Here is a 15,405-nt window from a genome sequence, read left to right as displayed (position 1 = left end):
ATCTTTATTAACAGAATTGTCACAGCTATCTTAGAATGCTTCATAGATTTCAAATAATCTCAAATCTTGTAGTTAAAATGAAGTTTCTTATTAATATTTTCAGTGGACTTTAATGATTGAACAGATTGGTACTCTGCAGTTTGCAGTTTTGTAGTATCTTGCAATAGGTCCCCTGAAAGTGACCTTATATTTTGAAATCTGAGATTTATATTAAAAATGGCCTGAAACATAATAAGATGTGAAATTGTCTGGTTTTCTAGTATCAGCTGATACTAAGGCTGGTAATAAATTGGGTATATGAGATAAATGCTACTTAAAGTTTCTGTAGAATTGATGGGAGTCTGGCTTTCCTTTTCAAGTAACTGTTTTTTGTCTGCTGAAGTGGTTGTTAGTCTGCACGGTAAAACATTTTGTTTAATTTGATGGAAATAAAGCTTGATGCTATGTGTGTAAATGGTGGTTAGCTAAGCTGCTGTCCTCAGGATACTCAGCATACGGAGTGCAAGTCCCAGCTCACTGAGGAGGAAGCTGATAAACACAGGGAGCTAGAGAGTGGCTCAGGAAAGGTATAAATCAGAACAAGAATTAAGATGTTTACAGTGCTCCAAATGGCCTGTGTCCTGATTTTAGTACAGACTTTTTCATATATGGTTTTGTTAAATTATTGACTACTGAAGTCACTGGATTTCAGTTTTCACTTAAAAAAATACTGATAGTTTGTATGATCCAAAGATAAACTAGAAAGTCAGATGGAGGTGTAGTCTGTGAATATAGATAAAAGCAATAGTGGTTTGTTTTTCATGTCTTTATTTTTAGCCTGTCTTACTACTCCTGGGTATCACAGATCTGAACACTTCAGATCAACTGAGCACCTATGTGTATGTCTTTCAGCAATGTGTTCAGAATATTTGTGTTACAGTTTTATTTACGTGATGGAAAAATGTTAGCAATTGCTTTAAAAAAACCACTACATCCTCACTGACTTCTTCCCAGTGGTTTTAACGACACTTTCGAAAACTGTGCTACCATACAGCATTGACTGTCAGCACTGCTCTCAGTGGCTGAGCCTCTTTTTAGTGAGCTGCGGGTTCTCTGTAAATAAACTTACCCATCACTTTTGCAGGTTTATTTGAGGGTGATGGGAGTGCAGATTTCAAGCCTTTTTTTTCTGGTGATAAGTAGGGTGGATAAAAAGGTTTTAAATCCTATTTTTCCTCAAATAAGAAAAATGTAATTTTGCAGCAATTTTGTGGGATTTAGTGTAGTTTAGATGCAGATAAATTCTGTCAAATGTACACGTAATTCATTTAACGTGAACATGTTAATTATGTCTAATCCTTTTATCCTCATTATTTGATTGCATGAGGCGACATGCTTATTATAGACAAACATTAGTTAATGTTTGTGACTAGAACTAGTTGTAGCTTTTTATAAATAAATTTGTCTTGAGGTTCCAGTGATTTATGTTACTTGGGAGTGCTGTGATTAAGAAATAAAGCAGCCATAGAAAAAATATCTTTCAAGGCTCTTTTGGAGGCCTGACTTGCATGCAGTTAAAAGAGTTGCATTAGAAACAAAAAAGAAGGGTGGCTTACGTACTCTGTGCCTGCTTGCTGTTGCGAATTAAGGCATTGATTGATTTTATAAATGAAACAGATGATTTCCGTTCTCTAGCAGTTCAGTTTTGATCAGACTCTAGATTGCTTTTTTCTTTATGTTTTAAAAATAACAGCTGTTTTTTTAATCTAAAACTTAAATTTTATAGTAGATAGTCTGTTACCTGCGAAGAAGCTTCTGTCATCGTAAGCCATAATTGCGTGAGACGCTCCTTTGACTGTGCATGCTGTTATCCCCACTTTCCCTTCTTTCATGTTTCAGGCTCAGTGGGCAGTTCACTGGGCTGTGTATAATACCGGCTTTGGGTAGTGAGTTTAACACTACCCTGGTGTCCCCACCATAAGCATGTGGAGCTACTTTACAAAATGCTTTGGGACCTCTTCTTAAAATGTGATGGAGAGCAATGGTTTTGGTTAGGTTTTTTTTTGTTTTGTATTTTTGTTTAGTAATAGTAGCAGCATGATATGCATGTGGAATTAGTCTTTAAAAAGTTTAATTATGCTGTTAATCTTTATTTTAAAACCTCAAAAGTAAACAGTGTGTGTTATTGTTATAGTGATAAATGTGGTCAGCAGTTAAAATTTCCAGAGGCAGTTATGGCTTTTAGCCAAATGTCTCCCAGTAAAAGTAGAATGATGAATGAAACTTCACAGGTTGCAGTTTGACAAAGAAGCAGTGGAAAACGAAATGACTGTGGGTGAACCCCCCAGCTGCCTGTGTCCTAATTTGTCTCTTGATTGTTCTGATGAATTTTCTCTGCCTGTGCCTTGCATTTAAACAGAAGAATGAAATGCTTTTTCCGCTCTTGAGTAATTTTCACTGAATTTTAATGAAATATACGGTTCTGAGGGAAGTGAAGGGGATGATCTCAAATGGAAGAATAAACTTACAGTTAGTGTTAATAGTGTTTCTAGCTGTGTTGTTTTGGTAGCTTGAACTAGTTTATTTAAATGCTGTGCTCTTCTTCTGGAAGCAATTAATTTGTTCAAGTGATGATCAGAGGATAGGAAATTAATGAAGAGAATAGTTATGTTCAAAATACTGTAAAAATACAGGAACTCTTTTGGGGTGTATGTGACTGTGATCTTAGGAAGGTACATCATGAAGAAACAAATTTCAGAGCTATGTTAAAGCCAAAGATTAAAATAGTTTAAGGTTTTGTTGAGGAGTTGTCAAGGCTTCCATAAGGTGATACCCAACTGTAAAGCCTCTTTATAAGGTATGAAATGGCATGAGAGCAAGCAGGGGAACGAGCAGCGGGACTTCACTACTGGAAAAGTGTATTTTTTTTCCCCCCCATTAATATTATCTCATGCAGAAATGACATCTATGTGTGCGTGTGTGTACACTCAGACACATCACAGACACCAGGCCATCTGTCTTCTCATGTCTGACTACAGTGGTTGTGATCACACAGGAGGGTGTAACAGGGGTTATGAGCTGATGGTGTTGACTCTTTGAGGCCAACTTTGTTATGCTGGAATTTGGTTTCACTTTTATTCTGCCAGATTCCCAAACTGCAATCATGTGTTGAAGCACAGAATCATCAACGTTAAAATTCTGCATATCTTTTCTGCTGGTGGTCTGAAACAACTTTCATAGAGTTCAAAATGTAAAAACATTTTACATCTTATAACTTGTTCTTATATGGTTTATGTTGAAATACATTTTCCATGTACATACCAAAGTACTGCTCAGTTTTGGCATTGAAATAGCTATTTTCTATTGCTTTTACACTGAAGAGCCTACTTTGTGCTCTGGGAGTGATGAGAGACTTGTTTATGAAATTGGTGTGTATTTAACATTAATTAAAGATGGCATTCAGCACACCAACAAGAATCTTGAAAAATGGCTGAAAGCCATATTCATACAGTGGTAATCAAGATGCATCTGTGGGATTCTCTAAGACTCCGTCCCCATCTCTCCTCTGTAGTCATGGATCTTGTGATTGACAAGGTGGGGGTCTTTGGAATGGCTGAAGATTAACATCCCCCGCTGTTTTGTAATTATCAGAATCTGGACAGTCGTTTATTTGAATGAAATAATGCATACAGTTTGTGCTTCCAAAGAAAAGCATACATAATGTGATTGTATGAAGAGGTTTTCAGTCTCTCAGTGGGATGTCATAGGGTATGTTTATAAACTTCAACCTAGCAGTTTCTCTGCAGCAGAATTCCACTGGTATTGAGATAATAATTTGCACACTCAAATTGCTTTCTTTACAAAAACCCAGGGAATTATGAGACCCTAATCCTTTATTAATGTCAATCCATAGGCAGCAAGAAAGCGTAAGATTGCCATTCGAAAAGCCCAGGGGAAAAATCTTGAGGCCATCCGGGAGCTGAATGAGTATCTGGAACAGTGAGTGTCTTACAAGAATACGGATTGTGTTTTGCTATTCTAATAAATCTTTTTAATTAAAATGGAATTTGCATTTGATTTACGCTTTTGCTTCCACTTACAGAATCCCTTGCATATTCTTTTCTTTTTTTTCCTTTTCTCCTCTCATGTCTTCTCTATACAGATTTGTTGGAGACCAAGAAGCTTGGCATGAACTTGCAGAACTTTACATCAATGAACATGAGTAAGTTGTTTGCTAAATCCACATAAAAAACTGTTAAATTGAAACCTCTGTGTAAGTCAGAGACCTCAATGATTTTTTTTCCTGAAGGACAAGTGTTAGAAAGTATGCTGTCTCATTTCCAGTATAACAAGCATCAACAGGAAATAACTGCCGACCTTATTTGAGTACCAAATGCTTTACGAAGGCATTTGATTATAAAAAAGAAACAGTTTATTTAATTACCTGTATGTTTCAGTCATGTTTTTTTTTTTTGTTTGTTTTTTTTTAATCTGTTGTTTTAAAAGAAGTGGTTTGCATGTAGGAGGGAACAGCACCTTTTTTTCCCCATATTTTTTCGTCCAGGTGATTTTTTGACTGGATCTTATATAGTCTTATAGATCTTAAATTCTTTCCTTCTAAAATCAGTTGATCAATAACAACTGATATTTTTCTGAGTTTCTGTTAGCTTACCTCTGTAAGAACTTTTAGTAACCTTAAAAAAAACACCAGCAAAACAAAACATGGGTCCAGAGTTAGAGGCATCAGGTCGCCTGGGTACAAAACCCAATGAAATCAAGAATGCTGCATGTTGTAGTAACTTGCTTATTGGATATTTAATGTTTTTGTTAGCTTTTCCTTATTGCTATAGTGACAGGAGGAAATCCCAGTGTGAGAGGATTAGCTCAAAGCCTTAGTGCAAGTTTTCTAATATCACAGCATTAATTCTAACTTCCACCCAAAGGCGTATCTTCCCCCCCCCCCCTTCTTTAGTTCTTCAGCCCAGCCTGAATTATGTCACATTGTTTGCTTCCTTCCGTTCCAGAGAGTAGTAAAAGAATCAGATTTTCAAGGAAGAAATAATAATTCTCACTGTGACAGAAAGGTTTCTCCCCCATCACTTCTTCCACCCCATTCTCAAAGAAAATAATCATTAAACTCTTTCAAATGCTGATTTACAGAATAATCTAGAATTTAGATATCCAGATAGTTTAGTATTGTCTCATAATTGCAAAATTACTTTTTGTCCGATATTAAATATCTATCCACACTCTCTATAAACACTGCCTCTCTGAAATTTGGAAGCCTGTCATGTAAACTCTTGTTCAACAGTGCTATCATGTATCTGTAGAAGATGCAAATTCTGCAGGAAACTCTGTTAGTTGAAAGATTACGAAGCTAAGATTTCTGTAATTAAATAAACTTGCATTTTGAGCTTGACTTTTTAATTCTCTCTGAAACCTTTCATTTGAAGAACAAGTATTAGCCTTTTCTAATGGTAAGTTGCTGTCTGTTCGGACTAGTATAATGCTATCTTTACATATAGATTTGAACAATTTGATTTTCAGACTGTTCTTAGTATGTTTTTTTTTATCTCAGTTCTGTGGTCTGTATTTGTCAGTCCTTAAGCAGCTGAATTTTCTTGTAGAAAAAAGTAATTCTTTTGTGTTCTGAGTTCAGTGTCTTTTAGTATGAAATGCCTGTTTCTACTCATCATTCTTGATAAGAAATAGTACTTATTTATAGGAAATGAGTATATTAAATGTTTTCCACGAGCTCTACCACGTATACATAGATTATAATTTTTTGTATACTTTTCATCATAATTTAGAAATGATAACTTGAGTTTTCAAACATTCTTTAAAAAGAAAACATCTTCTTTAATTGTGAATAGTGAAGTAATGGGGAAAAAAGTATGGCTTTGTTTATCATGTTGTAAAGACACTGAAAAAACAACCTGTATATTCTGCTTCATGTTTTCACTTTTGTTTTTATATTCCTCAGCTATGCAAAGGCAGCGTTCTGCTTAGAGGAGCTTATGATGACTAATCCACACAACCACTTATATTGTCAGCAATATGCTGAAGTAGGTATTTTCAGAAGAATCAGTTATGTTTGGATGCATATTCTGGTTTTATGTTAATGAAGTGGTGAAAATGGAATAAAAATGGTTTAACTTTTTCCCAAGAGATTTAATAGAGTACACAGACAATGTTAACATCTCATAGAACTTAACATGTTAATAAAACTGGTTTCTTACTTGCTAAATAGAAGAGTAAGAGCAGGAATTATTGAAGGTAAAAATTCATGTAAATGAGCTATTCTTGTTGAAGTGTTTATGCACTTTTCAGATTAAGTGCATGAGAAGTTAAATTTTACCACTGCAATGCTGCCTAGGAGGTTATGATATATTGCCTGTTATTGTGGACCCAGATCTTGGAATACACATAGGAAATTTTGTGTGAAGGAGCACTGGGGGGAGAGAGGGCCCTTAGCAGTTTTAGTTCAGGGTTTTTAGCCATTTGCACTCTTTTTTTCAGATATTTATTATTTTTCCTAAATTATAATTTATCTGCTTAGAATGGATTTTATTTGTTTTGTTAATGTGGATAAAATCGGATTAACTTTAAAACTTGAAAGTCTAAATACCTTTCCAGTAGAAAGACTGTAATGCATGTCTTCTAGGATTTATCCCTCCTTTTGTTGATCTAATAACAAGAAAAATTAATAGAAAGACAATGCAGTAATCTCCTAAACTTTGTGCACTGTTTTGCAGTGAGTAGATAATGAAAGGCATTGTGGTGCCTTTTGTGTACTGGCGTAGCGCATGCAAGTTAATATGGATTTATAGTAGTAAGAATTTAGCTTTAGATTTAAAGTTCATGTTACTTTACTGAAGAGGCTATAATGTTGTAAGTATGCAAAGGTGCAAAATAATAACTTTTCATGCTTGTGGCAGCAAATTAATGCTGCCTTTTTTCCTCCTATAATTAAATATTTAAAAACTTGTATATTGAAAAGAGCTCAGATTTCTCCAGAGCTAGTATTTGGCCTTTGGTAGCACTCATCTGATTTGAAATATCATGTGAAACAAACCTGAAGTGAAGTTTCATAATATCTTTGCTTCGAGAGTGAATGTCTCAGGTACAGATGATGTGCAAGTTTCAGGAGCTTATAATTTTTGCAGGTTAAATACACTCAAGGGGGGCTTGAAAACCTTGAGCTGTCAAGAAAGTATTTCGCGCAGGCACTGAAGCTTAACAACCGAAATATGAGAGCTTTGTTTGGACTTTACATGGTAAGCACAATTACATATTTTCCAGGTTGTCATTTTTATGTTGCATGTTTTTATGCATGTATATTATCCTTTATCATTTTGGCTTGTTTGGGTGGTTTTTTTTTCTGTTGGTTTAACAGATTATTAACACTGTTTTTAAATACTGACAGGACAGTCTTACGCCTGTAAGTACTCCTTACTTGAAGTGCTCTTAACCTTTAAGTCTTGCCTGTGTTTTTAAAGAATTGTAATTATTGGCACCTGAAGGTAACTTCATGAATAAGGATTTAAAGCCATGCTCCTCTCTACAGGATGGTGAGCTGCTGAGGAGTACCAGTACAGTGTGATGGCTGCTTTTTTTTATTATTATTTTTAATTTTTAAGCAGCCTTTTTAATTTACCTTTTGGCTCCTTATTTCTTTGTAATGCTGTTTCCAGGCTTTAGGATCTGGTTTTGCTGTGGCTGCTGCTTTTTTACTTGACAGACATGCCCAATGTTCATAGTCCCCCAAAGAATGTCGATAACTCTGGTAAATGCTCCACAAAGGCTTTCAGCTGTATATGCCAAAGAAACTGGTCAATACTTCATCAAATTCAGGAAACCAGACAGAATTATGCCCCATCTTAGGTCCCTGACCTTGTACTATATCACAAATTTAATGCATCTGGGCATGGCTTCGGAGAATGCATTTCCAAGTTTGTGGAGGCTGCTTCTCTGACAGTCTTGCTCCTTTCCTGTTTCTGCAGGTAGTTTCAGGGAAATAGCTGTAAGGGAACATTCTTTGAGTTTGAACTGTATTATTCATTTGGAATAAATTCATGGAAGCCATTGGCTTCCATGCTCCTTTTTAAAATCTTCCCTGGAGGTTCTTCATTGGTGGTTCTTGTGGTTCTTTGCATTCAAGTACTTTTGCACTCAGGTGTTGTGGGAAGGATTAGCAATGATTCCTTGAAGAGTGATTTTATTTATATAAATTGAAGTCTCTGAGATTAAGGAATCTTTTCTTATTTTCTCTTTTTTTTTTGGGGGTGTAGTTTATGTGTAGTCTTACCTGCTTTTCTGATCCAAAAAAATGTCGTTTTAATGGCAGTTTGAACACACAGGTGATGTATTTTAAAACATTTCTGGTAACAAATTGAGTGGAGGAAACTAATTCATAACCCTCACTTCAGGAAAACAACTGGGATTAGCTGATCATGTCCAGGTTTGGTTCCTGACTTGGTACACAACTGAACTGAAGTCTGGTTTAGCTTTATTTATAACAAACAATTGTTTAAAAAGTTTAAGCTAATTCTCATTTGGATGCTGTTTACCAGTAACTGGGTATTTTTAACCTTTTTTTTTTACTGTTGCTCTGTGTGGGGCTCTGAATGCAAAGGTGCTGATTGCTCTCAGTTAATTTCATGCGCATCTATTTTATAGTTACACTGGATTTATTTTTGTATTCCTAGTCTGCCAGCCATATTGCCTCCAATCCAAAAGCAAGTGCAAAAATGAAAAAAGATAACATGAAATATGCCAGCTGGGCAGCCAACCAAATAAATAGAGCATACCAGGTTAGTACATCAGTGTTTTTAGTCTTATCATGCCGTGTAATTCTTTTCTGCGCTTTTATCAGCTGCTGCTCAAGAGGCTAGATATGACATATGTAAATTGGCATAATCTGCTTGGATTTTTTATGTTCTACTTGTGTTTTGATGTCCTGGAAGCTTTAATGAATATAAAGTTGGTATTCTACAGGGATTAATTTGTATTATTTACTTAATAGCTTTAACCAGATTTCTTTTCTACTAACATTAACTGAATGGACACTAGTGCAGTGCTGATCTCCAAGACTCAGTCCTACAGCTCAGTATTTTAATAAAACTTGGTGTGTCTTAATTCTTAGAGTGACTCAATCTGTTACTAACAAACAAATTAAAATTCTAGAATTTTATTTTCCTTCGGTTTATTTTGACCTTTCAAATCTCATATTTAATGGGGTTCCTGATAATTATCTTAATAATTGTGACTGAAGTTGGGTTTGCATAGTTTTATAGAAAAATGCCCCCTGATTTGTGAAAATGTTGACTTTGTAGGACACAAAGCTTACTGAACTCATGAGGAGGCTTTTCAGCTATTTGCAGAGTTATGCATAAATAGCTATTTTGCTTTTGCATTATAAGTCTGTATATTTTTTTTATAACTATGAATGAAAACAGGTTTTAGCTCATAGATTCTGTTGTCCATGCATCCCAGACATAGTATGTCTGACTCCCTTACAGCTGTTCCTTATGACCTGCCAAAGTTCATGTGTAGGTAATCCTGAACATCAGCATCATGCTGTCATGTTTTCCCCTTAAATTTTTCTGAGCAAAAATGTTGGTATTAAATGCAGAGACTTTATATACGCGTAACACTCCTTTCTTTCTGTAATATTTCAGTATCAGAACCCAGTATTTAATCTTTCTCTGGCTGCTACTGTCTCACAGTTAATACTACCAAGTGGCCTTTTGACCAGCTCCATCTATTATGGAATTAAATTAGATTTTCTTTTATGGCCCATGCAGTTAATTCTTAATACAGTATTTCAGTTTATTGCCAGGAGTGCAGCTTCTTCTGGGTGACATGGTTTTGATGTATTACAACTTTGAAGTATTTTCCATTTCCTCTGATTGGCCCTGTAACTTCTGACTGTACTTTACAGTGAAGAATATTGTATCCCTGAGGACATAATTAAGCATTTTATACTTGCGTGCCTGAAGTTGATTTCTCTGGTTTTCTCTTTAAAATGACTCCCTGCTTTACATTAATTTACCTGCTCACAACAGTAAGGTATCTATGAGTTACCAACTTTGTCTGATGTCCCATAAATAAGTGGGACTTCTTTTGGCTTCAGTATGTCTGACATTTCCTGTAATGGAAAATTCAAATTTGACTCAAATCAAAACACAACAAAACAAACAAGCAAAAACCAAACCCTTGAAGAACAGGATAGACAATGGTTTCACTGTTGATAGAACAAAACAGATTTTAAAAGATGTGTGAATTTTGAAGATAGTGAAAACTGTTATTCGTGCTTTACATCTCAATAAAATGAACTGTTAGAGTGGTTCTGAACATGTACTGCAAGTGAATATTGTGACTGAAGTTTCCAGTTCCAGTTCTACCACCAGTAGACGTTTGCTAGCACTTCTGGGAAACAGCCCAAAGGATGCTTCAGGATTGAACCATAGAACCAGTGTTGACTGTGGAATGTGGCATACCAAGATTAAGACCTAGAAACAGGCATCTCCTGATTCGAAGTGTAGTGAAAGTTTAACTATGGCAGTTTGTAGTTACATGACTTACAGCCAGATAAGCTTGCCTCTTTTTTTCTTTCTTTTTTGCTCCACATGGCTTCCTGTTAACATCACAACATTTCTAACAAAACAGGACTTGTATTGGGGAGGGTGGAGGAGGTTTCTGGCTGTGGGGGGTTTTGAGGAGGTTGGTCTTGTTGGATTTTTTTTACTGCAAAGTGCAGTTCCCCTGTTTCTGTGAAGCTCTTTTGAATCCTGCATTAAGGATTTTTGGTTGATGCAGAACAGCTCATGTTAACACAACTAACATATATTTGAAACATATGTCGTAGCTTCTTTGTGACTTCATACTTTCGTGATGTTGCATACTTCAGCTGCTCTTTTTAGCTGCTTCAGACATAAAGTGATGAACACCGTGTCTGACTAATCACAGGGGGAATTTTGGTACAGAGATGTAAGTGCTCAAGCTAGGATTTGGTGTGCAAATGGTGTGAACACCCCTGTCTTCTTAGAAGTACCACAAGAAGCTCTAGTGAGTACAGCCGGACGGGGCTGCCCTAGCCCCAGCCCTACTGAGCTTGTTACATGACAGCAGAAGGGTTTGGCCACTCCAGTGTATATGTCACATACCACATACAGCTGCTACAGCAAATGGTGTTTGGTGATGTAGTAGGAGGCAGTTTCCCCTGTGAGTCTGTATTGATTTGTTGCTCCCTTAGCATGTTGAGTTGAAAATTGTCATCTCTTGGACCTAAGGATGAAACCTTGGTTGCTTATGCCAGTCGAAACACTTACAGCATTCCTTCATTAATGAGGGGTTGTCTAACCAGGTTTTAAGCAAGATATTTAATATTATCTCTGTAAATCCTCCCCACTTTCCTTCATTATCTAAAGCACTTTCTAAAGTGTAATGAGAGCCTTAAGAGCTTGTTGAGTTTGGCATTGACTTGTTTTATTAGCTAGACCGTCTTACTGTTAAAATGCAGTTTTTCCAGTATTCATGTTCTAGAGAATAAGATGCATTTAGAATCCTGACTTGAGTGCCTAGACAAATGATACGGATTTGTGACCTTAAAATATGAAGTTATTAATTCAAAAAGTTACAGGCAAGCAGTTGGCTTGCAGTGAGATTTTTCCCCATTTTCTTTTTCACTCTGGATTTAAACTTGAATTACCAGCAGTTTGCTCAGTAATTTTTGAAAACTGCCTTTACTTTTTCAAATTCAGCACTGGCTATAGTTGCATTTTAATTTTATATGCAATTTGCTTAAAATATTTTCACTGGTCCTCTTCTTTCAGTTTTATGTTTTCATTCAGGCAGTTTGCTTTGGCACTTAATTTTTGCTTTTGCTGTGCATTTCTGTATGAAATCAGAAGAACTTTTTACATTTATTGTAGATTAAAGAAAACAGTCTTTGGGTATCAAAGGGAAGGCCTTACTGTTGCTAGTGTTGCTTAGACTATGCAGCAGTTTGTTTACCAGGACACATGGGGCTAAAGGACAATTGAATGAAATAATTTTCTTAAAAAGTACTGATATTTGATGCTCCATCTGGTTAATATAGTTACTTGAATGTTAAATGTGCTAATTAGTACTTCTCATCTGTGCCTAATCTGGGAGAAATGTAAGCTTTTGCAGGAAGACAGAAAAGTTTTGTAGCAAGGGCTTCTTATGGAGCTGGAATTCCTGGCTGCTGGCACATGCGCTAAAAGAAAGGTCATTATTCTCTGGGCCACTTAAGTTTAATTGACTGGGTAGGAAAAAAAATATTAATCTTTCATTTCAGATGTTAGAGAAATACTCGTTATTCAAAGAATTATTCTCATTATAAGCTCAGTTTTGCCTTATCACTGGGAAGCCAGATTCTTCTCTCTGTGTGGACCCTGTGAAGAAATGTGTTTCTGTTCTGACGACATGAGTCACAGTTATTTTAACATCGAAACAAAATATGGCTACCTAGTGCTCTTCAATTAGGTAATTGGTTTAGCATGTCCTCTGGTAGAAGCGTTTCAGCAGAGGCAAGCGAGTTTGATTAATGCTCACGAAAATCTTTTATGTGATCCTACTCGTAGTAATTTTCCAGATACATGCTTCTTGGGTACATTGCTAAATTCTTCTGTGTTAGCAATCCACATGTTATTTATGGTCAGAGAGAGGTGATTTTGTTACAAACCATTTGGGAAACAGAAAATTAAATCATGATTTTAAGAAATGGATTCCGGCTCAATCAGTCAAATTGCTGTGTAATGGCAGAATAGACAAAATAATTGTTCGTCAGGGCAAATTTGAAGTGATTACATTTCCAAGTATACTCCTGTTTGTTATGACGCAGAGTTTGGTTTTATTTGTTCAGCTTCAAGTACATGTCAGTATCATGAAGGCAACCACTCTTGAAATTAGCAAGTAACATTTTTTAAACTAATGTCTTCTGTCAGTTTTGTTTTCAGTGTCCCTGAAGAGAGGTAAAATGAAATTCTTCTAATTTTGAAGCTTTCCTCTGCGTGCTTTCTCTGTCTTGCCAGGAGTGATTTTTGACCACAGTATATTCTGGCTTCTGTGCTTTGTATTGAAATCTCTGAATGCTTTGAATTGGAAACAGTTTTTCAGTGGAGGATTTTGAGCTCTGTTTTATCATTTTCTTGTTTTTCTGAAGACTCCCCAGGTATCTGCTTGGACAGTTCTTGTTGAGAACAAACAAAAAGAGTATTGAGTTAGATCTAAGCAATAGTTACTTTCCCCTAAATGGGAGAGTGTTTAAGAATTTGATTTTCCTCTGACACTGATGGCTGCAGGTCACTCTGGAGACTGCACAACCTGAAGAATGGGTTTATGCGTACTGCTAAAGTCAAAACACAGCACATCAGTTCATCATCCAGAAATGTGAAAATACAGTGGGTTTAGTATGTCTCTTAACTATAAAGTGCTGTCACAAAACCAACATTTCATTCTCCTAGTGACTTAATTTGGAATAGCTTTTCATTTACTGTGCCAAAACTACTTTTGTAAGAGCTCAGTACTGATTGAGAGTCCCAGTGTTAGATTGTAGCCTGGGGGTCAAAAGCAGGTTAACAGGTCCTGCAGCTTGTTGATGGTGTGATATTACCTGGGTTTGATGACTTAATCTTTCTTAACAGGTCATGAAGAGTTTGCTAAATTAAGTTAATTGCAAGAGAGAAGGGACACATTATAAATCAAGGACTAACTATGTGAGACACCAGTGGTATTTGAAATAAAAAACATTAAATTGAAAATTTATTGAGTGTTTAGATGTTAACATTTAGGTAGAGAATAGGGTGTTTTACTAGCAGCAACTTACAGTTACTGCTTCTGTAATTTCTTTGCCACCCCTCCCAACTCAAAATGCAAAACTTTTTAATGCAGGTGTATTAAAAATCGTTGAGAGTTTCATTTGAGCAAAGACCAACCTAGTCAATAAATCTGCTGTGTTAGATATGGATGGTAAGTGATGGGAATCATCAGCACTGTTAGAAAAACCCTTTTGAGGTCAGTATGGGGTGAGCAACATCTCCTACCCTTCTGCCTCTTTCTTTCGCAAACATGGCTGCATGTGTCTTAGGGAATCTAAAGCCATTAATAGTAGTTGTTAAGCTGTACTCTGTTATCCAGACAGACTTTATTTCAAATGCTCCCTGAAACTGCTGCTGTAATAGGAGGTTACATTCAAATACAAGGTCATTACTCACAGTTACTTTGAATAATGAAATATAATTATGTGGTGACTGGATTATTTTACAGGAGATTTTGGTAAGTAGCACTGTCTCACTGTAACAAAAATAGAAAATAGATTAGCTTCAATAACAGGTCCAAGTCTTACTGCTATTAAATTGTGAACGTTTAATATATAATATGTTATTTGGATCACATTAAAAAATCAAAGCTGAAGTAAAAATTATGTTAAAGTTTACCAGGCAAGCAAATCAGCAGGAAGATCTCACTTCAGATAAATGTTCAGTTTCAAAGTGGAATATTTATTAGTGCTGAATATTCAAATTCAGAGCAAGTGGTGAAATTAAGGAGTTCTGTTGTATTTTCCAGTACATATTAGAGGAAAGGTGAGGTAGCTTGTAAAAATACTGAGGCTGAGTGAAACAGTAAGTATGCTTTTAAGTTTGTAGTCAATAGAGTTAATTTTTGGTACTTAATGCTTAGAACTGGTATTTGCGCAGGATCTATGCACAGAATTTCTGATATGTGACAATCTTTTGTTGTTGTTTAGTTTGCAGGTCACAGTAAGAAAGAAACTAAATACTCTTTGAAGGCAGTGGAAGACATGTTGGAGACCCTGCAAATTACTCAGTCTTAGGTGGGCACAGAGATCTAATATTAAATTTTCCAATACCATGATCACCCTGCGATGACCTAATGCTGTTAAATGCTAATTTTGTATTGATTAACCTGCTATCTAAAATAATGTTTTATGGAAAGTAAAATATCTATTTATTGCTGCTGTGAGAAATGTGATGAATGCCCACTGAAATGAGTAAATTATCCACTTGGACAACAAAAAGAAATGACACGTGCTGCACATCAGTCTTTTCAGATTTTTGTATCTATAGTACCTGCTTCTAAGTCACAATTTGTAGAAATAAACTTGTTAAATGATTTATAAAAATGACAGTGACCATTTATTGGACTTGCAAATGGAAATGACGAATTTATGTATGTAGATGAACGACAGATGATAGCAATATGTGTCTTATTTGCATATTTAAGAGTGAAAGCATGCTACAGATGTACATTTTCTGGCAAATGTTTACTATACAGCAAGGAGTGATTATAAATACATTTTATTGGAGAAAAAAGTTGACATTAATGTTTTTATTAATGATTTGATATCCAGTATTGAAGAAATGGAGAGACTTATTT

At 35.7% G+C, this 15,405-nt stretch overlaps 1 protein-coding gene across 4 annotated transcripts in view; it reads left to right on the top strand.

Annotated features, from left to right (window-relative positions):
* The window catches only part of EMC2 (ER membrane protein complex subunit 2), a 33,264-nt gene extending 18,364 nt beyond the window's left edge, over positions 1 to 14,900 (top strand). For 2 of the 4 annotated variants that reach the window (XM_061447867.1, XM_061447869.1), the window contains 6 exons: positions 3,893 to 3,978; positions 4,142 to 4,201; positions 5,963 to 6,044; positions 7,146 to 7,256; positions 8,688 to 8,792; positions 14,756 to 14,900. In XM_061447867.1, coding sequence (XP_061303851.1) covers positions 3,893 to 3,978; positions 4,142 to 4,201; positions 5,963 to 6,044; positions 7,146 to 7,256; positions 8,688 to 8,792; positions 14,756 to 14,842 — 531 coding nt within the window. In that variant the 3' untranslated portion in view covers positions 14,843 to 14,900. Of the gene's footprint in view, positions 1 to 3,892; positions 3,979 to 4,141; positions 4,202 to 5,962; positions 6,045 to 7,145; positions 7,257 to 7,375; positions 7,418 to 8,687; positions 8,793 to 14,755 lie in introns of those variants that run through there. The other 2 variants (XM_061447868.1, XM_061447870.1) reach the window with 2 other exon arrangements.
* Positions 14,901 to 15,405: the final 505 nt, after the last annotated feature.

This window comes from Pezoporus flaviventris, unplaced genomic scaffold (assembly GCF_033815535.1).
Source record: "Pezoporus flaviventris isolate CSIRO_AGI_PZ_B2104156 unplaced genomic scaffold, CSIRO_AGI_Pfla_v1 ptg000007l, whole genome shotgun sequence".
Classification (NCBI taxonomy): Eukaryota; Metazoa; Chordata; class Aves; order Psittaciformes; family Psittacidae; genus Pezoporus; species Pezoporus flaviventris.
The sequence above is the reverse complement of the archived record's forward strand: the minus strand, read 5'-3'. Positions and strand labels throughout refer to the sequence as shown.